Source organism: Excalfactoria chinensis, chromosome 3, assembly GCF_039878825.1.
Source record: "Excalfactoria chinensis isolate bCotChi1 chromosome 3, bCotChi1.hap2, whole genome shotgun sequence".
In the NCBI taxonomy this organism is placed as follows: domain Eukaryota; kingdom Metazoa; phylum Chordata; class Aves; order Galliformes; family Phasianidae; genus Excalfactoria; species Excalfactoria chinensis.
This window is the reverse complement of record NC_092827.1, coordinates 59,751,844-59,774,938: the sequence shown is the minus strand read 5'-3', so window position 1 is coordinate 59,774,938 and position 23,095 is coordinate 59,751,844. Positions and strand designations below refer to the sequence as shown.

The following is a 23,095-nucleotide window of genomic DNA, read 5'->3' as shown; positions in this document are numbered from 1 at the left end:
TTTGAAGGCAAATCCGCTGCGTCACTTCCAGGCGGTGCTACTCATCGGTATCGCGTTAGCGCCTAAAGAACATCTCTGTTTCAGCGTTTCTGCTAGCTGAGAGGAGCTTGCGGGGTTTTAAAAGGAAAAAAAAAAATAAATAAAAGAATTGAAAACACAGAAAACTTTAAAAGCTTGTTTGCATTGGCCGGGAATCGAACCCGGGCCTCCCGCGTGGCAGGCGAGAATTCTACCACTGAACCACCAATGCTCACCGGCTATGAGCTGCCGCGCTACCTCAGTTGAACACCGCGAGAGCGGGCCGGCCCTGAGTGCACCAACTTTACAATGGCGCCGCCCCGCCGCAGCCGTTTGAAAACTCGCGCCGGCCGTTGGGGAAATTAAATCATTCTTCATCGTAGTCCGCCACCATCCCCCCCCACATACAATTTACAACCTAGGACCCAGCTGCCCCTTTATGAGTCGTTTGTTTCGGCTTCAGTCCCAATTTCTTACTTGACTGTGCTGATTTATAAACTGACTGTTTATGTGAGTATAGAGCATATCTATTTATTGCTTTGTGACAACCTACAGCTCTTCTGATTGTCTTTAATGTGAAAGAAACAAAACATAAGAGCTGAAGTAGTCACTTCAGAGAAGGAATATCTATGCGTAACAACATTGTAAGTGATCTTGATTTAAGTGGCAGCAGAATGCAGGGAAAGCACCAGTGAATTCAGCTCTTGAACAGCAAATTGCATGCTTTCGTGAACAGGTTACAAACATTTATTTTGTTAACCAGCAAATCTGTTGTAGTAGGGGGGATTCTGGGGAGAGAAAATGGAAAGAAAGCAACAAAACAAACAGCTGCATTTGGATGACTGCTGTATACATTTCACATCTGATTAATCAAAACGGAAAGCTGGTTTTCAGTTACTGTATTCTTGTACTTTTCACTACCCCAGCAGGTGTCACGCTACAAAAACTGCTTCTGAGAACAGAACCAGTTTCTAAACTCTGAACGAGTGTAACTGATTCCTATAAGCTGGCAGTTTTACTGCCCACACGTTCTGAAATTCTCTTGCTCTGCTGTAACTTTGCATGAAGTGTAGTGTTGTGTCAATGCAAGCCCCTGCTCACAGCGCCCAGACTGGGGCAAGCAAGGTTCACTCAGTTCTTCATCTATCTGGTACGGCCAGAGAAACAGGAAACCTGTCATCCTGCACACAGGAGGACGGTCCAGGATTCCAACTGTAAAAGATCGTGTAGAAGATGCATATTCTTTCCATGAAAACATCAAAGGACTCGGTGTTTATAGTTCAAGCCAACATCACGTACTATTACAAAGCCCAAACATACTGGTAGGCGTTTGGATATCACACACCAGAGGACTACAAGTATGCAGAAACCTGTCAAAAGTGAGCATCCAGGCTGTGACGGAGACAAGCACAGAACACTCAAAGAGTGGTAAGTAACTTAGGATGGTCATGAGATAATGCAAGACTTAAGTTTACTAACAAAACACGTAATAAATAATTTGCTCGAGCAGAATTGTGCAGTGGTCTATGTATTTAATTGAAGATCCGAAGGAACTGTGACAATCAGAAGAATGTTTATAATACAAAAAAGACATTATATATACACATATACACACAATATATCTATATATGTGCCTATATAGATATATATAAATCAGTAAACTTGAATAGTGCCTTTATCAAGAGCATCTTAAGGCATTCAAATGTTTTACTATCACATTGACCCAATTTAACATCTTTTTGCTTTGGCTGAACTAAAGCAAACATTAAAAGGTCTGATCTGAAATGCCAGAGACATCTGAAACCAATGCCTAACGGTATCTTCAGTGACAGCAGCAACATCTAAGAACCCACCCACTGCACCGCCTATTAGCTAAACAATATTAAATGAGACTAAATCATTCCCACTCACAGCTTAGAGCTTTGCAACAGCAGAAGGCAAGTCAGCCTCAATGATGTCCTAGCCATATATTCTATAGAGTCTATTACAAACTGAGGATAGAAAAGATACAGCAAGAGGGCCTGCCCTAGGATAGAATGCCACTGAATATCAAATAGTATTTACAATACAGTATACGATTATAGAATATCTTATAAATACAATTTATATGTATACAAGGACACACACGAGAAATTTATTTTCATGCTTTACAGAGAGAAAAGTAATCTGAACTAAAACTCACTGCATAATCCCACAGCTGCTGGTTTCTCTACTGCCAGTATAAACCAATCCCCATGATGAGTAGCCAGTGAAATACCCATGTTTTAAGCAGCAGCTAGAAGAATCTCAATAGACTCAAAGTGTGTGAAACGTGACGTTTCAAACATGGGTAAGGCATAGTATGTTGGAGTTGAACCATCATTACATAAGCAACTTTTCCTTCTCAGAGAAGAACGTGGACTGAAACACACTGCATTTTTGCAAAGAAACGTTTAGCATACAGATGGCAAAATTCACACAAGGAACATCACAACTTCTAACACAAGGGAACAGAAAATGCTAGAAGCATCTACCGAAGTCTAAAAGCGTGAGCTCTATGTTTGTTTTGAAATGGTAAAGCAATATTCAGTATTTCAGTATTTGCATGTCCTTGAAACACTCAGTTTCTTTTAATAAAAGCCATCGTTTTTGCTCATACAGAATCGCGGTGCCTTGCAGGACCCTTTTGGGTTTTTGTAATTGGTGGCTTTGTTTTTGTATTTTAAACTCACTAGCTAGAGACCAGTTACAACATTAAATAGGAATACAATAACATAATATAAAGCAAGCAAAAGAGAAGTATACTCAAATAATAAAAAAAAAAACAAAAACAAACAATTCTAACAGTCAATTTAATAATGAAGAACTGACATTATTTTCTCTGCAAACTTCACAAATGGTAAGGTGGGTTTCATTAAGTTACCTTTAACTAGTAATATATTATACTTTACTCCAAGCAAAGTAGGCCAGTTTTACTGGGATACTTACTATGAAAGAGGATAACCTTTAAAAGTTTATTTACACTGAAAACCATCCTTTTTACATAAAATGGAGTAGCTATACGCTGCAGCCATCTTGTAATATTCAAACTAAAAGAAATTAATCTTAAAAGCTGTTCCGTTTCCAACAGTTGTAGAACAGCTGGACAAAATGTGATTTGTTTTATTAAGCTACAGCCCATTTTCACTGTAGAAAATAACTACTTGGTTATGAAAAGCATTGTTTTTTCTGTTTGTTTTTTTTTTAAAGCATGTTCTAATTCCAGGCACTTCTAAGGACAAGGGTGAATTTAAAAGAACGTCTTCTCACGTGACAAAGCCTGTTTATGAAGTTTCCATGCTGCCATCCCTGCATTCAATGCAATTCACTCCTCCCTCAGTTATGCCAACATTAGCCATTTTTTGGACCACACTGGTTCACTTCAATGAACACACACTACAACAAACCTCCAGATGCTAAAAACCGTTTTTTACGCCAAGCAAACAATCAGCATTGTAAATAGTTGCACTGGCACAAAAACAGGTACTGAATTGGAGCACAGAAAGGCAACAAATGGCTGAAAGTGCACGAGAATTTCTTAGACCAAATTACTGAGAAAACTGAACTAGTAACTGAAGTTTGCTGCAAGAATAGTCACAAGGACAATGCAGTGGCACAAAATAATAACTTAAGAGAGCACCGATACTATACAGGTACACTTTAACAAGTTATTGGAATTCAATTCCAAGAAGGATGGATTTAAAAAGGAATGAAGTTTACTAAAAATAGTGCATTTTCTTTACTGCTGTGTTAAACCCATAGAACAGAGCAAGATGGAGAGAAATAAAAGCGTAATTCTTTCTGCCTCTCACCTGAAACTCCAGGTGTTGTCTCAGGGAATTTTTTGTCACAGGGTTACCTCGCTTCCTGCTCCTGGCAACCTCAGCAGGTTCACTGCCCTCCCACCATGAGGCCAAAGGGACACCTGCTCACCCGCTGTGGGAAGTTGTGAAACAGGAATGCAGAATACACAGCAGACAGACACAGGTTACTAGTTCTCATCTGAACTGGGCTGTGAAAGATGAAAACGTACCAAGGAAAACTAACAGCTCAGATAGATGGGTGCATGACGTTTCTCACTGCCAGTGTCACTAGGAGGAAACTCGTTAAAAGCAAATGAAACTAGCCTCTACGAGAAGTCTCAAAAAAATATACTTTCTGCTCTTCTCTCATTACTACTTCAATCCTATAATAAAGAAACTATTCTAAAATGTAGTTTTCAAACTAGAAATTCCAACTAAGGCCATATTTTTTAAATGCACTTTACAGTTCTGTTGTAGTTGGAATTTACAGTTTGTTGGAAAATTTAAAACTAGATTTCAAAAAGTATTTTTCCTAAAGCTTGCTTCCTCTCGAAACCTTAAGAGAACTGATGACACGAGACAAGTTGTTTCTGAGTGAGGACCTCTGCCCTGAGTGCACTCACATACTAAAAGCATTACTAGTGTCAAATTCAATTAAGTATTTAATAAAAGACCAGTTCTAATGCTTTATCACTTCACAATGATAGTACAGCCAAGACTCTTTCCTGTTTGAAAGCTGAGAACTATGCCACGGTCACAGCAGCTGGAAATGTTTCACTAGATAAGATGGCTCAGTTTTCCCCAACACTGAATAAATACACTAAATACAGAGAGCAGTGAGGGTTATCGGGAAGGGGAGGAAGAGGCTGCCAAACTCATCAGATAAGATTTATTAGTGTGAAGTTAGTTTTATATTTGGTCAATGCGAAGGAAGAGCTGTCATTAAAAAAAAAATCTGAAACAAAGACTTGTTTTTTTAAAAATTATTTAGTATATGTACAAATAGATATCAGGCATCATTTCAGGGTGGAAAAAAATAAACCACTATTTCCTATTTGAAGTACTTAGAGTACAGAGATCAATGATAAAATTCAAGTGATAATTTTTCACCTAACATCAAATCTCTTCTAAATTAAACAATTAACAATGTTGGAATAAATTAAGTTTTGAAAAGGAATTTCCTGGATTTTGGGGGAAGCAAAATGTACAGAGATGGAAAACTGAAGACAGCTTAGTGTTTAAAATAACGTGCATATATCCACCCTAGCAATCTTCTCTCAATTCTGTTCAGAGAAAACACTTCTCAGAAATGTCAGCTGCAAAATAAACCGTTTATTTAGTGTTCGCTCCTCTACTAAACATAAACTAGGTCACGATTTTGAACCCCTCTACCTGCTTGTTCTTCATCATCAGACTGCTGTTCTGAGTTCTGCGAACTACTATACTCGTACTCAATGGGCTTTGGATTGTTGTATGGGTAGCCATTGTCATCAAAAAACCTTCGGAATGTGAACTCATAAAAGGCATGTTCAGGATGTTTTCCGTTTTTGTACCATCCGTTAAGTGTATCGTTTACGTTTCCTTCCTTATCATCATCACTCCACAATTTATCTGGATCGACTGGATCAAAGTTTGATGTGTCCGTAGGATGAGCGATTTTGGGAATGTAGAAAGCTGACTGCCGCCGCAGGTCGCTTGAAAAATCAATAGTTTTAAAAAATGGATGAGCTTTTATTTCATCTGCACCATTTTTGCCCAAACGATCTTCTGGCCCTCGGCATAGCTTAATAATAAGGTCAGAGGCCTCCGGAGTCAGCTTAGCTTGAGGTGGAATATGAAGGGAAGTTTGCCAGTTGATAACCTTTAAAGTAAGAAGATGCGTTATTTTATTTATGACTTCATAAAAAAGAAAATCCCCTGTGAAAATTAACAAAGTCACTCAACAGAAGTAATGTTTTCAGACTAATGGGGGAAAACGTGAAGCTGTTTTTTCAGAAACAGAAAGAACATTTTGTGTGAAAGTTTGGCAAAATGTTAAAGTTTGTTCACAGTCCAGATCTAAACTAGAGTCTGGCATGGAATATGCCTGCCATAAACACACAAGATATCATAAAATAAACCAACAACCGGTGCCTAACAGGGCTTACAATCTTAAAAGAAGGTGAGATGAATGAATGTTTAATTATTTCACCTATTGTAAAGATGAACAAATTTGAAGTTACACATCAATACAGAAGTACATTTGGGCCAACTATGGGAGTTGAATGCTGTTACGTAAAAATGGCACTGCAGAATAATGCATTAGCCTCATAGTCCCTCAACCAGGTGAGGTCAGGGAAGGGAGAGACCAACAGCTCTGAGCTGCCAGCAACCCTAAGCAGACACACTCCTCCACTCTCACATGCCGAGCACCTGCAGATATTGCAAAAAGAAATCTTCTGCATGTAAGTGAGCATGGAAGTCAAGTGGTAGCAGAACACCACTCAGATTGCTGGAAAATGATAAAAAAAGTGGAATTAATAACTTCCTGCACACACTTCTAGTTATAGAGGATGGTTAAGAAATGAAACGTGATTTTACTTGGTACAACTGCAGCATAACTAGATAAAATACACAAATGTGATTCTTGAAGTCCCCTTACAAAATAAGCATACCACCACATTTAGAATCCTGCTAGCTCTTAACATCGTTAAAACGAGCAGCACTCTCAAAAAAAAAAAAAAATCTCCTTTGATTCCATTATAAATTAAAAGGATCGCATCCACTTCAACTCTGTTTTTTTTCAGTTTTTTCTACCTGCTGCCATGAGGTGTTTAAAATTACCTTCATTTGCGTTTCCAGAGGTGTTTGTGCTAGGAAAGGAGGCTGGCCCACTAACATTTCAAAGAGAATTACTCCAACACTCCACCAGTCACACAGCTGTGTGTAACCTGAAGGAAAAAAAAAGTACTCAAAGTCTCAGCATGCATTTAATCCTGCAAGTTCACCAGATAATTCTATTCAATACATTTCAGATTTCCATATTAATAGCTACTTTTTAATCAAGATACACACTTGGGAAAAGCACTTGTGTAAGAAAGGTGAGGCTGCTACTGGAACGCCAGTTATGTTGCAGAAAGATTGTGATAAAAAAATAAAAATAAACACATTACCTGTTCGTAGCAGTACTTCTGGTGCAATATAGTTAGGTGTGCCAACAAGGGAATGGGCCAGACAGCGCTGGTGCTGACGTGCAGCCCTACGTTCGAGTGGCTTCAGCCGATCTCCACATCTGCAGTTTGCTGGGTCACCCCATTCATTGCTGAAATCCATGCTGTCCTGACGTGCGTGATCACCTGCAAGTGAGGGAGAAAAACGCCAAAACTGAGAAAGGCTATTTCAGAGCTCAACTAGAATGAAAGTCTCTTCATTTATTATATTTTTATTAGAAAATAGAAACTATTTCACCACTCAAGAAAAATATCTGAAATGTCTTAAAACATCAGGATTTTGACTTTTTGCTTATGATACAAACCACATCTGAGAAGTTAATTTGCAGAATAATTATGAGAAAGTTTGATTCTTTTTTCTTAACATAACCATACTGACTATACAACGTGTATATTGTTTTTGTCATTACACAAAGAGAGAAAAACAACATTTAAAGCATCAATTGATGCTAATTACCAAAAATAAAAATCAATCAGGTTTTAAGCCTTCCAAGGCATCAGTTTCAATCTCTTATCTGGAATAACGCAAACACTTCTGCTTTCTCTTGAGGGACTCCAACATAGCCTGGTCTAACAGTAACTCAGAGATTCTTTTTCAAATAAAAAGAAGTCTCCAAGAATCAAAAAGTTAATTTTCAATTAATATATGATCTATATTTCATCACTCATAGAATTGTTTTTTTTTTCCTCTTAACTTTTTTAAAACCACTGTTTTAAGTCATCAAGTAGGGTTTCAAAAGAAATCAACAGTTACAAAGACACTCAGCAGATTTTCCAAGAATGATCAACCTAAAACATCAGCCCTACCTTCAAAATAGAGTTAGAGTTGTTATCTATGCAATGATGCTGCTACATCTTTCCTCTCCAAGTTTCAGGATGTAGTAATGGGAGAAACTTTCAGCACCACAGTTTATTGCTTCTCTCTTAAGGAATCAGTGCCTACCTACACTCAGAAAGGCTCCCTAAATGTCTGTAATTTGAATGGTGTGTAGAAACACTGTTAGATGCTTTAATGTTCATGTTTGTAATGTTGCAGCCATCTTTTAACTCATTATTTAATTTCTTCAAAAGAATAACATTGCAACAACAACAACAAGTTTTCTATTTCTCTTACCACTCTGGTAGTATTTTGAATCATGGGTCCATCGAAAACCTGTACAGAGTCCAAAGTCAGTCAATTTAATATGACCGTCACGGTCTATCAAAATATTGTCAGGTTTAATATCTCTGTGGATGAAGCCCATTTTATGAACGCTTTCAACTGCACAGGTCAGTTCTGCTGTGTAGAACCGTGCCAGATTTTCCGGAAAGACACCCATTCTAATTAGGAGACTCATCATATCACCTCCAGGAATGTAGTCCATTACAAAGTACAAATTGTCCTTATCTTGGAATGAATAGTACAGACGAACCACCCATTCATTATCAGCTTCTGCAAGGATATCCCGCTCAGCTTTAACATGGGCAACTTGATTTCTAAGCAACACATCTTTTTTTCTCAGAGTTTTTGTTGCATATAAAGCCTTAGTATCCACTTTTCTTGCTAGGCAAACTTCTCCAAATGCACCAACTCCCAGGGTTTTAATTTTTACAAACATGGACTTGTCCATTTTAGCTCTTCTTAGCCGAATGTAATTAGACTCCTTCTGGCACAACATTTTCCTCATTTGATCTCGGGCTTCTGGTGACAATCCAACCTGTGCAGCAAAACAGAATTACATTTGAAGAGTGAACAGTACTCTTAGTTCTAGGTGATCTTCATATCATTACAAGACTCAAGCAAAATAAACAAAATACTTATATATGTGAGACTAAGAAGATCCTTTTAATCTTACTTCATAACTTTGTTCCTCAGCTCCTCCTCCTAAAAAAATAGGATTATCTCCTTTGTGAAATGTTTTACAAAATTCTGTTAAGTATTACCTGCCCTGTTTTTTATTAATCGGAATAACGATGTGCATTAACTGTCTCCCTGATTCTTCATGCAGAGCAAAAGCCAGCCAAGACATGCAGATAAGCAGTAACCCACCGAGAACTAACTAAGGAGCCGCAGTGGGAAAGGCTTCTACACTCTAGCTGAAGCAGTGTTACTAATCATCCTGGCCACATCAGCATACTCTCAGTTACAGGAGGGGATACAACGCTCCCACGCTCATGTCTATCTACACCAGGTAGAACCTTAAACCTTGGCACTGTTTCCTATTGCCCGCCCAACCCCCAGGGCACACCTCCACCACAATCCCAGGCCCAGTCTTCCCTCCCTACCACAAGTTCCACCTGTCTCTAACAGGGCCTGGATCACATTCTCTCTGCTGCAAGCTGGACAGAGCAGTTTCTTGGAAGTGGCTCACTCCTCCACCCACTGTCATTTCCCAGCAAGTATTGCTATCTTGAATGAACATACCTGGCGTTCGGTCAATACCACTCACTCTGACAGCTGAAATACTAACATGCCACATGAAACTCACTGCCTAGAGCACAGAAACCCTTATCTACTATAACCACACTAAGCATTCTCATCGTATTCCAACCCAGGTTCCTCCTACTGGTGCTTTTCTGACTTCAATTCCTTTGAAGCGTTCCAATAGCACCTACTGAGGAGAATTTCAGGCCCTGGTATCAGGGTATCTCTTCGTTTTGGTTTAACATGAGAAAAATTTCTCTTCAAATTGCCATTTCCTTTGTGATGTTACTGCCACAGGGCTTTATGCTCATTCCCTCTTTTGTTTTCTGTAAACATTTTCAACATTTTTTATGTTCCTTTTTTTTTTTTTTTTTTAAATAGTATTTCAATAGTTTTTCTGCCCATCTGGCTTGAAACTGGCAGCCAACAGCACTGATTTGCCAGTGCAACCTACAGATTACTTTCTCCTTTTTTAGTTCCTGGACACTCCAATCATAAAACGGAAGATGGCATAAATTGAAACCCTGTAAACAGAACAACAGTAACTCAGCACAAGTTTTCAATTTCCTAGCGTCACAATATTTTACTGATGCTTGATACCAGATGTTGCAACTTCCATCCCCTAACGCTACAATGATTAAGTTACTATCTGCGCCATACTACTGCAAGACCATCACCAAGATTAGATAACCACTAGTCAAAGGTGTGTATAAACTGTCTGTTAACAGCTGACTCCTACGCTTTGCCCAACTGTAAATTCAACTTGTGACAAAACATTATATGTGATTGAGGAAAAAAAAGGAGTGATTAAAAGACCAATTAGGTATCACTCAGTATCTTATAAATGCCTTCGGTATACCACATATCAATCCAAACCAAAAATCCCACAGTGAGAATCACAGATGTTTTCTTACAAGCATCAAAAAACAAAAAAAAACAAAAAACAAAAAAAAACCACCAAAGTTTTATCAAGAATAGCAATAAGACGTAAATAGGGAAGGTTGTCTCAAATCTGAGACAAATTTTTTCATCAAAATCAGAAAAGCGGTAGCTAGAGCTACACAGAGCTAGCCTTCAGATTAGATATGGGAAATACGTCCAACTCCCTACCCCAAGCACAGCCAAAGCACACAACTGACCTCTGTGTTACCGTAGGAATACCAAGGCAGTGGCCTTGAAAAGAGAGACAGAGTGGAAAGTATCTCAAGTTTTCTGTGAATGAATGTGCTTCAGGTACAGTTCAGTGCAGAAGGCGGCATCTCTGAGGAACTCAAAACGTCAAGAAGACATTTTTTAAAGCTCAGACAACACAGTGTCAGCTGCTCAAGTGCCCCTGCACCATTAAGTCTGCTTCAGGGCAGCTCCACTTGTACACAAACAGAATGCCACTGGTCAGTTAGAAAACTAGCAAAGAAAATGGTCCAGAAGGGAACAAAACACTAGGAGGGAGTTAATCACAGTGAGACATACAAAATACAGTCTCCAAAATCCCTGTTGCTTTCTCATTGTTGCATTCTAACAACTTTGTTGTAAAATCCAAATTACATAGCCTAATTTAACATCTATTCACCCAAATGCAGTCTTCACTTTTTCCTATGCCATTCGTTAAAGTAAACGTTCATCACAAACTGACCTCCCTCCCCCTGCACTGCAGTAATCTCCTAAAAGTTTTCTCAGCTATGGCATTTACCAAAAATTAACTACTTTTGTCATGTGCACAAACACGGACGCACTCATACCTCCTGGAACTCCTATTCAGCATCAGGCACAAGTTTGAACTGCTATACAATATCACACCACTTACTCTCATTTTACTTCCTTCTTATCTGTGCCTTAGATCACAACTACTGAAGTTTCTCTCTGCGGCAGAGGTATCCAGCATAATACTTGAGCACAAGTGGAAGGGAAGTAAATTCACCCATTTAAATTAAATATTTCTGACAGACCTCCATTCAGTTCCCCAAAAGGGCCAAGAGAATACGAACGCATCACCTATCCTAGAAATACAGCATCTCCTGAAGGCAGATACTTCTGCTGAGATACTTTCTGTCCTCTTTTTTGATTTTCAAAATTCCTACCAAGGAGAAGAAAATAGGGGGATCGATACCTGTTTAATCCTCTTAAACTTCCTAACAATATGCAGTGAACTAACTACCCTTTCTCCTTCTCACAAAGACCTCAAATATACTTCACTGTTGTGGAAATTCTGTCCTTTAACCTGATGAAAGAGGAGAGGCTTGCTGCAGTGTAATACTGCGTTTCCCCTGCTTCAGTCTGCAATCAAACATCCCAACTTTTAATCTAGCACAAATATTATAAAATGTCACATAAAAAAAAAAAAGACATTCACTTATGTGCTTTAAATGTACAAAGAAAACATTCAAGAAAACTTACAATCAATGTCTTTGCTTAAGTAAGACATGATTCTGATACTACGAAACAACACAGGAAGAAGGGAAAGTGAAGTTTGCAAATCAACATGAGTTATAATCTTACTTTTCAGTACTCAAAAATAGTCAAAATAAAATTCATGCTTAATTTTGATGCAGGATTGCATGCAAAGACCTCTAAAAAGGGATCATGCTACTCTTTAATAAAAAATACTGTTGCTCCAAAAATCTTACTTGCCTACACAGGGATGGAGGCTACAGAGTTCAGGAAAGCTTCCCACACCTTAACAGTTTAAATCAGCTGTTAGTGGAAGTGAAAAGGAAAGAGAGAAAACTAAGAATAAAGGTCTAGAAAGAACTTCAGGAAATCTTGCTAACATTCACATATCTTATGATTAACCAAACATGAAACACTGTAACTTACAGAAGGAATTTTCAAAGAGTAAACACTTCAATAAAATAAAGCAGCATTTCAAGAAAGCATTAGCCAAGTACGTTTTTAAAAGGCACGTCCCAATTATGTCCAATTTTCAACTACAGCTGCTAAGAATATATAAAATGCATCTCAAATCTTCATTTCCGCAGGTCTCAATAATCTACTTCTCATGATGTTCACTTTTGAAGTTACACATACATACATCACCTGCTTCTTTCACATTTTAGACATAGTTTCACAGAACACGAAATCTCAGGAACAGACCACTGACTTCAGGTAAGCGCAAAGAAATTGCTTCTATATACTCTTGCAGGTGTGTGTTTGTTATCACCCCATTCAGTTACACTTTGTTAAAACAGACACACTTAGAGTCTGAGTTATAAAAGATATTTTAGAAATATACACTTTTTTGTGTTTGTTTTTTAAGGTAGGAATGTCAAAAACCATCTTAGTGGGAACAAGCTGCAAAAGATATCGCTGTTCAAGTGACTATATAAAAGGCGAACCAACTCGGCCCTGCAATGTTTGCTTACACATATATACATACCATTAAAACATTGCACAGAGCTCATGCAAAATAAAATCAGGATTAAACAGAATCCATAAAATAAGCTATAAGCCAAGTAGTTAAATCTCAGTTCATACAGAAATTCTGCTGCTTCTGCCTTACCAATTATGAGCCGTGTTTAGACATACAGAAACCACATATCACTAAACTAATTTCTAAGAAGACAATGAAGTATGTAAGCAAATAAAGAAACTGTCACATCTGAAATACAGTAAACTAAGAACAGCCCTCAGCACCATGCTGTACCACAATGTTCTGTGTACCTGTGCTATTTGTCCTACCATGAAGACAATTCTAGTCAAAAACTTAGGAGAAAGGGTTTACCCGCATCATTTCATTCTCCAGTTGTTTCTTCCGATGTAAACGCTGCTGATGTGACTTGAGTATATTCTCCACATGCTGCTCCATGAAGAACTTAAAAGCCTGAGGGGAGTAGCTTTGAATACGAGACTCTCGCCGTTCTTCATCTTTCTTGTTTTTTCTAACAGGAACGGGCGATGTTGTAATTTGTTTCTTTTCTTTGTCTGCTGAATCAACACATTCATAATTCTTTTCGTTCTCTTCCTCCTTAGATGAAATGGGTGGTTCCTCTTTGTTAAGCTTGGGTCCAGTCTCATAAGGATGGACAGACGGACTCTGGTGTAATAAGTGTTTGGGGTAAGGTGGGGGTGGACCTTGGTAATTTGGAGCCTCTGCCACAGGTGGCATAACAGCCATGTTTGAAGATGGACCCTCGGGGAAGGGAATGGGCTGAATGGTTTGTACTGGTTGTGGCATCCAGGAAGGGTGAGTTGGTGCTAAGGCAGTCTGCAGCTCTGGCTTTAACACACGCATGCTTTTCACTGGCTGCTGAATAGGAGCTGGTGTGATAGCTGTTACTGTAGTGGCTGAAGGCTGAGAGCTGCTAGCGTGACCCTGCCTATTTCCATGATGGTTGTTGAAAGAATTTGACCGTGCTGGAAGGTTGGGTTGCCATGCAGGGATTTCATGCCCATTGCCAGGTGATGACTGTGGCTGCACAGGTGGAGGCTGTGACCAGGATGCAGGTATTCCAGCTACATTCGTATTGTAAAGTTCCATGTTGTGACTATTTCTATTCGGCACCAACATTGTTGGAGGAAGATTCCCATTGGTGTATGCTGAAGGGGGAGCAGATCCCCCTGCCTGCATCTGTAGTGCTGTTGGACTCTGCCTATTAGTTGAGTTCATGGGGTATGGAGGTGGCTGGCGACTCACCGAGTTCCCAGACACAACATTCTGGTGAACTATGAACTCTGCTGCACAATTACCATTTTGCATTCCAGCCCTTCCTGAGGGAAAACTAAACTTGCTGTTGGCAGAACTCTGCATGATTATTGGTTGCCTTCCAATGGGGACAGCACTCATGGCTCTCTGACCCTGAGTGGAAGAATTCATGGGTGGCGGATTCATCGGCGGAGGTGGATAACCATCCTGCCATGCACCTGGTGGCACTGGAGAAATACGGCTGATGACATACTCCATGTTCCCAGAGTAACGCTTTGTCTGAGCGTTCGGTTCCCAGGAAGGTGGCGGTGGCGTGGTTCCTCTGGGAGGGGGTGTCTGCCCTCGAGGTGGTGGAGGAGGTGGCGTGACACTCCTGATCTGGGGGAGTGGCGGGGGGTTCACTCTTTGTCCATTGCCTGGGTGAGCCTGAGCAAATGCTGCAATGCCAGATCCAGATAGCGGCCTTCCTACATCAGGCTGAGAGCTGGGACTTTCTGAGCGATAAACTACTCCATCCGCCAGGGAAGGGCCGTGTCTCTGAGGAACTAAGGATTCCTTAGAACCCTTCCAGCTCTGCTTGCGGTTAACCGACTGCTGCACAGTCCCTGCTTTTACAAAAGACAAAAGAGCATTTCTATCAGTTCAGGAAAAGAACATGCTAACTATGATAACTTTGCGAGTAATAGTGAAAATTATAACTCAATGGTAGCATTTAGCTAGCTGCTTCATACAAGCACCAACTAGTTTTGCTTCATAGACTAAGAATAAATGCTGTATGTTGCTACACTTGACTTATCATTTTTTCCCCTCACACCTATACTGTGGATTTAAAACAACTTCAAAGAGATGACTTGAGTAAAGTTCAGCATTCAACTTTAAATCAAAAGTTCGCTGATTTCTAAATGGTACATGACCGAGAAAAAATACAAGTATCACAACAACTAGGGGCAAAAATGACTGAGATCTGAGTATCATTCCTTGGATATAATACAAGGATATTGTTTAGGTGTTGCACTGAGGGACACAGGTTAGCAGGAAATATTGGTGACAGGTGGACTGGATAATCTTGGAGATTATCTTTTCCAACCTTGGTGATTCCATGATTCTGTGATTCAAATACTTAAGACAAAATGCTAAAAACAATCAGATAGTTAAAAAAACCAAGTCATAAATTCACACCAAAGACACTCATGTTTCAGAAGAATTCTATTATACACAAATAATCTTCAAAGCAAAATACTGTATCTCAGCACCTCCTCTCTTCTACTCTAAGCACATGCAAGAGCGTGCTAGGTTATAATTTGCTATTCTGTATTTTTCACCAGTAAGAACACAGTTAATGAGCTGAAGTGCCATGGATGCACCTACCTGGTGGTTTCATACCTGCATTTACAGGCCTTGCTGCAGCTGCAACCATCTGCTCCCGACGAGGATCCTGGTAGCTCATTTTACTAATAAATTCAATGGCTGCTTCTATACTACGGTTGTTAGTTTGCCTAAGGGCTTGTATAACCATATCCTACAGGGAAAATTAAATACAAAAAGTTACTAAAAATGGCAAGAATAATAAAAATCACAAGAATTTAGTCAAATATCCTCCAGAAATTTTCTCAAAGTACATGACTTCTCTCAATCATCTTAAAACTACGATGACAATGTTTCCTCCAGAACAGATCCTCCAAAAAAAATTAATAGCCTGCATCTTCCAAAAAAACCAACTATATTTTGATATTAACTGCGTCACCATGCTATTCTTATAGTTTGTCTATCTAGGTATTTATAAGCTATATGCATTACTCAGATAACAGTTAGAGGTCCCATCTAACTTAATTTATTCTATAAAAGATATACAAATGTGATTCAGTACTTAGGCATTTGCTCATTTTTCTTCAAACTTGGAATATCAACAAATATCCTTTAGCTTCTCCTCCAGTATTTTTTACTAGTAAATATCACAGTATTGTCAGAAATTCTGTTACTTTTGTGGTGGGGATTTGCTGCATCCTTAAGAGATCCAAAGAGAAGCTTTGATCAGATGAGCAATCCCAGGTTTGTCAATGGAAAATGCGTTATGGGTCCGTGGCGTTTCTCTGGACTTGATGAGATGAGGTCAAGAAATGGGCAATCAAAACAGTCAGGCACTCCTCTCCCATTTTTATTGAATCGTACTTTGCAGTTGACTTAGAATGTGAAAAAAATATACACAGAGTGACTCCCTTTAATTAACTACTCTGCCTTCCAGTGATCTGTTATGGCCATACTTTGTCATACCAAAGCCATCATTTCAGTTCACATTATTTTCGAACAAGTCACCAAATTACAGCAGTATATGGCAGGAGGGCTGGAACTGGATGATCTTTATGGTCCCCTCCCAACCCAAGCCATTCTATGATTCATCCGCCAGTGAAATCAATGGGAAATCCAAAAGGGCTCGGAAGGGAGGAGGGCTCACAAGGGAGGAGGTCAGTATCAATTTCAAATTCAAACCCACATTTATACTTCCACTACATCTGAATGTTTTTGGCACTGCAAATGTACAAAATATGCAGTCTTCAGAAACAATAACAAAATGAACAAAACAGGAAAGTACATATATATATATATACATACATATATATAAAACAAGATAGTCTTGATGCTCACAGATTAGGTGACGTTGCTAGATCAAGAAGTTACAGCATTTGATCTCATAACTTCTTCATGAGACACACCTGCAACATCTCGGCTACAACATCTCAACTATTACAGGCAAGACTGACTTGTTGCAAAGAAGGCACAAGCATACCTAATGTAAGTGAGAAACAGCCCAATCTGGCCAAACCATAGGCAGCTAAAGCACCCAACTGCAATCCCATCCAGAATACCCAGTTCAAAATACCCCCTGTTTTCCTTCCTACTTCTTGTCTCAACCCCCTCACTCTGAAAAATGCTATCAGCTGTATCCATTCCCTGGTGCTGTCCACAGGCCACTCCTATATGGACTATTGTGGGAACACAGCTGTGGGTTAACACATGGCACAAACTGCTTATGCTGTCTCTGCATCTGATGAAGGGGTCCATGTAAACGCAAGTGCCCTGTAAATTCTTGGTTGCATCTAAGAACAAAGGGTTGGAGAGCAAAAGGCTTCAAGACACAAAGGCTCCAACAGAAATACCAACTTGAGATGGTTTCCTAGTTTACTATCCAGCCACAAACCATCTCACAGCTTGTGAAACTGACTGGAGACCCGTTCTGCAAAAATGGATGAGAGCGAATCTATTTTAAAAACCAAAACCACTCCAGCAGCAAACCACAGATAAGGAACAAATCATTATCAAATCATTTCTCATTAAGAAATCCTTCTGTTCTTACTGAAAATCCAACTTAATCTTTGCATTTGGGCAAGCCAGAGGAAAGTGCATTTTTTTCCACAAGCAGCACCCGATTCTGGTACATTACTGAGTAAATGCCAATTGATAGCTCTGGAGAAATTCACTCCCCTTAACCTCCCTGTGAATACCAAAGCATCACAGAACTTGTGAGCTGGTTGTTAGGGCAAGTCAGCAGACTCCTGAGAAGGGCAGCACCCCAGGGTGGCAGAGTGGTTTGCTAGCTCGTGTTTTGTTTTCATCTGCTTTTCTACCCGGGTTTACAGAGAAGGAATAAGTATAACTTATGTAGATGTGCAATCTGCAATAAAAACACAGGAGTTCTAAATATACTTATTTTATACTCCTAGAAACCACATCTCTAACTCCTTTCATATACTGAATGAATGGAAGTAAGTGCACGATTATCTAATTTTTGTGTGGTATTTTTTTTATGATGATGACAGCAGAATAGTGACTTGTACCCATGATTTTCAGGTGCTGTGATCTCAATATTTTTGTCCTAAGAGCATACTGCAGAGAAGATAACCTGCAATTGCTTTTATGGTATACCCTGTTAAATATTTTTGGCAGGCAAAAAAAGAGAAAAAAAAGCTCTAACATTTTTTCCTCACTCACTTCCTACTAACAGATGTGAGAAGGTCATTAGAATTTGTTCCTGAAATACATGGTATTGCCTTTCACTTTAGAATAGCCATACTTTATCAGTGTATTTTAGTTGGGCACAATTTAAAATCCTGTTGAGCATCAAAGGCAAAATCCATGTTCTAAAGTATCCGGCTCTCTCTGTCTAAAACGATTTACAGAATTAAAACAACCCTCACCATGTAAGAACACAGTGAAAATGGTGCAAAAAATGAACAATGCCTCTCTAAATCTGTTCCCTTCTTCATCCCAGCTTCATTAAGTTCTAATTAGAACTCTGCCAGATTTCAAAGCTATTTTGCCCATCATACACTGTTTAAACATTCCATGACCAACACCTCATTCAACACACTGACAGTTTTTAAAACACTAAAACTCGAATAAGAAATACTTCACCTCATCAAAGCCAGCAGCTTGTAGGTCTTGCAGCATTTGTCGATTAACTTCTGATGTTCCTTTGACAGCTGAAGTAGTTTCGTTTGCAAAGGGCAGCAGCGAGTTTCTTATCTCCTGCAAAACTTTATGATATGTTACAAATTTGGGGGGATTTCGACCTTGTCGGGGATCTTCAGATGACATCTTCCCCATGCTGAGATCAGCCTTAGCAGCATCTGAGGGTTTTGGTAAATTCCTGAGGCTCTCTCGTATTTCCTGTAGCATCTGCTGGCTGCTGCCAGTATAGTTACTGGCAGGAAAAGTCTTAGGCCTCATTTGTCTATAACCTTCTGGCTTCTCACTTCTCTTCATGAAAACATGTATATATGCAACCTTCACCAAGGATTCGTGCTAACGCAAAACTCCAGGAAGGCTGGTTGGTAGTCTCAGAACACGTGAAGGCAGCGACTGTTCACTGCTGAACCATGATTCTCGTAGTGCTGACGTGTGCCACAATCCAAAGCAGATACCCTGTTAAGAAAACAAAACAAAAATCCCATTACACATCCATTGGCAAAAAAGCTAACAGAGCAGCACTAGTGGCAATAAAACATTGACATGCAGCGCTGCAATCGCAGTTAGTAAAGATATGTTACCCAAAATCTTCAGGGAGTCTTTATATAACCCAAACTAGAAGCTTTGCTGGGTTCCTAACAGTCCTTTGAGGAATGTCATAAATGCCTCAAGTCTGAACAGACAGGAACTTAGAATGAGGTTCAAAGCCTAAGGAGTAGACATGGCTGCTAAGCGTGCTTCCCCTGCACTGCCCCATCACTGCCTCTCTGCCCCTCCGTCTGCTGTTCCCAGTATGTCACCCACATTCTCTCCATTAGCACTCAGGACAGCTGGAAGGTGCCTGCTCCACTTGCCAAGCAGTCAGCTACAGCATGGACCAACAAGCTGGCTGTTCAACAGCCCTAACACCAAGCTCCACGAGCAGGTGGAAGCACAAAGTATGCATATAACTACCGTGATTTTATCACTTCTCCACCAGCCACGTATGTAAAAAATGGCCAGTCTCTTCACATGCAACTTTATGATTTCTTCCACCATCTTCCACCTAATCTCGTTTATGGTATCAGTTTTCTAAGGCTGCTGCAGTCTCTCAGCTTGAGCCTTCTGGATCCAGTTGTATTTTGTTAGTAGTCTGATATATATATATATATATATATGTATATCAGATCTAATATAGAGATGAGTGCAAGAGGATAAAAGAACACCAAAACTTTCTTACTGCAATATCGTTTAACAACTCAAGCATTAAATTCACTGAGAACATAACTGTGACATTTGGTAAGGAAAAGACAAAATCCTGCCAAAAACAAATAACTTCTGCATTTTGAAGGCCCTGACTCATCAGGGAAAGCACTCTGTGCTCTGAGAGGGACTAAAACTTCTGCCTTTGTGCTGTTCATCAGCATGTACTGTAACCACTATGGTAAAGCTACAGAAACTAAGGTGATACACTGTGAGGTTACACAGCCTCTGCCTCTTCAGAGTATCCTAGAATAAACCTTCCGCAGTCTGTACGGCTCCACAGAGGCAGATCACATACTAAAGACAGTGGAAGACACAAAAAATACATGTTTTAACACTGTCTTTGCAGGCAACTGTAAGAATGATAAAGCTTAACTCATACTGCTCTTATACCACAGTGCAACACCCAACAGTTGCCTTCCCAGTTTTCTGACGGATTCTTTTTGAGGTTCCAGATGCTCGCGAGTGTCACTTTTCTCTTGAGGTAGGGTGTAGGTGTTTCTCATGACAGACATCCGAATTAAACACGTCTAAGGAGTTAAACACGGCCCACATAAAAGCCACTCTTTCTTTACCCTGGTTTCACTGCTGTGATATTTGCACTGCCATAAACCAATTAGTGTTTAACAACTGAGGAAGATATACGACAAGTCGCTAATAGGAAAAAAGAGCCTTCTGATACCCATCCAAATTATACGGGTGGCATACGCATGCTACCCATACATGAATGAAACCTGAAAGCTTATAGAAAGATGCAAGCCAGGCTTGCAAGAAGAAACAAAAAGTGCCACCACCCAATGCCATTTGCCTTGACAAATCACTTTATACTGTAATTTCTTGAAGGAAACTGCTTAAACCTTTGGCGCTACAACTGCATCCAAACTTTCCTTGCTCTGTAGTAGGTGCAGAACTTTGAATGAAGACAGTTAGGAATTGATATTGAAGTTTTCTCCTGCTGTCAGGTAGTATACAGCTCCTCAATGCTCACTGAATAAGGGAAAGATTATCAAGCATCTAAGTGAGTTTCAATAATAAACAGCAAGGTTTTGCTCAAGGTATTAAGAAATCTTGATTCAACAGAAAGCATGTCATGAGAGCAATTATTGTGCCCGCTTTCAAGATCACTTTCAAAACACGCAATGTTTAAGCGGCATTGAAAAACACCTGGCTAAATTCACAAGCGCAGGGATGCATGCTCATAGCATCCGAAGGAATCCTCACCTCCAGAAAAGCAAAATCTCCGTGTGAGTTCATCCAATAGCATTTAATGACACAGCTCAGTAATTTCGGTTACTTGTGCAAATTCATCCACAATTAAGAGCGATTAGTTCACCATTGGCAGCGTTATCCAGCTGCAGCTCCACCAGCATGAAGCAGCCATTCTGCTTACCTGCCACTGCTCACCTGGGCCTGTGCAACTGTGTGTAAGGCCGCACAGAGAAAATCAGGCTGGGACAACTTGCCCAGCCAAACAGTCACTTTTGGGTGGGCTGTCTCTTTTGAGAGCAGTACTGAGTAATGTTAGATGCCTATGCGAAACAGCAGTCTTACTTGCTTATGAAGCTAACTAAACCCACCCCCAGTTTAACAAAAGTCAGAGAAAGCAAGTGTTACATTGGCTACACCTGAACTTCAAAATTCAGGTCACCTCCTGGTGGAGACATCTGTATACACTGTAAAACAAGAACATTTTTACTACCCGGTAAGAGATCGATCAGAGTCATTCACCTCTAACCAGAAAGAGCTGACTGCACCCAAGGGAAATGACACGCACCTAAATAACCACAGCACTGCACTGCTTGGTAGGGACCTCTGGACATTGTCCAACCGTCTGCTAAAGCAGGTTCCCTACAGCAGGTATTCCCCTTTGCCCTTGTGTGTCCCTAAACCTAAATGATACACCTGTTTGTTACTACTGCTTCCACTAATGAAGCTCCCTAATTCCCTAAACTAGTTCAAAGACAAAAAATAATAAGAATAATAAAATAATAATAAAAAAAGATCACCCTGAAACTTTGAAAATGAAAGGAAAGGTATTTTCTACTATGGGTCAAACTGTAAGAAAAACAGCAAACGCTTCTCTTTCCACAGACAACCATGAAAGGCTGGGCAGCAGTATGGGCATCTGCATGACAACCCAGCATAGCTGCACGCAACTGTCAGCACCTCCCAGCTTTTTGCTGAGGGGAAAAAAAAAGCACCACACAACTTTCCAGCAAACTTGTCACATTTTATATCTAAATGACTTTGAACCACGCAGTAAGCCGACTTTGGTTCCAGCTCCATACCCTGAATGCAGTCATTTATTTGTGATCTCAATCAAGACTTCGCGGCTAGGAAAACCAAACCAACGCATGAATTTGGGAGCCATCGACTTCAGTTAGCAGGCGCTCGATTCAAACCACCAAAAGGCAGCAACGTTCTCCATCGCTTACAGCCACCGAGCCGCCTCCCGAAGGACGCGCTGCCAGCGCCGTGCGCCTCCAGATGAGGAGAGCGCCGCGCAGAAGGGCGCACTGCACAGGGCAGCGGAGCGCGGCTCACTGTACGCGGGCACACGGCGCCCTCAGCCCGCCCCGTTATCTCCTCCAGCGGGACGCGGCTCTTCCCGCGGACGGACGCTCCCCAGGCGCTCCTGGCGGCGGCAGGCCCACGCGCTGGGCAGGGCGGCAGTCAGCCCGCCGCCTCCCGGGGAACGGAGGGAAAGAGAGGCCGAGCGGACCCGCGGGGCGGCGGGACCCGGCCCCGGGCCCGGCTCGCATTCCCCCGCGGAGAGCTCGCGGCCGTCCCCGCGCCGAAGCCAGGCCTCGGCTTCCCGCTCCCTCCGCCACCGACCTACCTGCGGCGAGAGGGCAGCAGCGGCAGCGTCCCGGCCCCGCCCGCGCGGCGACGACCGCCGCGGCCCTCCGCGCTGCCCGCCGCGGCCGCTCGCTCCCTCCGCCACGGCCCTCTCAGTTCGGCGCCGCCATTTTGTCGGTGTCTCCGCCGCGGACGGCTTCCCGGATATGGGCAGCTCCCGGCCGCCCTTGCGCGCCCGGCGCTCCCCCCCCGCGGCCCGGGTTCGGGCGGGGAAGGCGAGGCGGGATCCGGGCCTGCCCGGCGGGCGTTTGTGCGCTACCGCGGGCGGCGCAACAGTTGGCGCCGGGGGATGCGCTTCTCTTGTCCGGCAGCACGCTGCACTTCCACGCAACGCGGGAAGAAAAACTGGAGACAGTTTTGTTGGCAACAAGCCCCGGCGCCCTGCCGGATGCACTAGAAATTCAGATCGGGAGATTCTTAGGACAGGACGCCAAGAATG

General features: G+C 41.2%; 1 protein-coding gene and 1 non-coding gene across 5 annotated transcripts; both read right to left on the bottom strand.

Moving 5' to 3' along the window:
- Window positions 1-179: 179 nt before the first annotated feature.
- On the bottom strand, window positions 180-250 carry TRNAG-GCC (transfer RNA glycine (anticodon GCC)). The gene has a single exon. It is a non-coding gene; the product is annotated as a tRNA-Gly (tRNA).
- A 1,288-nt stretch (window positions 251-1,538) lies between these two features.
- LATS1 (large tumor suppressor kinase 1) lies at window positions 1,539-22,859 on the bottom strand. Of its 4 annotated transcripts, none has more exons than XM_072332822.1 (8): window positions 22,637-22,859; window positions 18,502-19,011; window positions 15,460-15,610; window positions 13,171-14,699; window positions 8,163-8,745; window positions 6,992-7,174; window positions 6,663-6,769; window positions 1,539-5,700 (listed from the first exon to the last, which is right to left on the bottom strand). In XM_072332822.1, exons 2-8 carry the CDS (start codon window positions 18,850-18,852, stop codon window positions 5,194-5,196), a joined length of 3,411 nt encoding a protein of 1,136 aa, XP_072188923.1. In that variant the 5' UTR covers window positions 18,853-19,011; window positions 22,637-22,859; the 3' UTR covers window positions 1,539-5,193. The 4 variants fall into 4 exon arrangements, with proteins under 4 accessions (XP_072188923.1, XP_072188924.1, XP_072188925.1 ...); XM_072332823.1 differs by having other exon boundaries at window positions 13,171-14,696; XM_072332824.1 differs by having other exon boundaries at window positions 15,475-15,610.
- Between the last annotated feature and the right edge of the window lie 236 nt (window positions 22,860-23,095).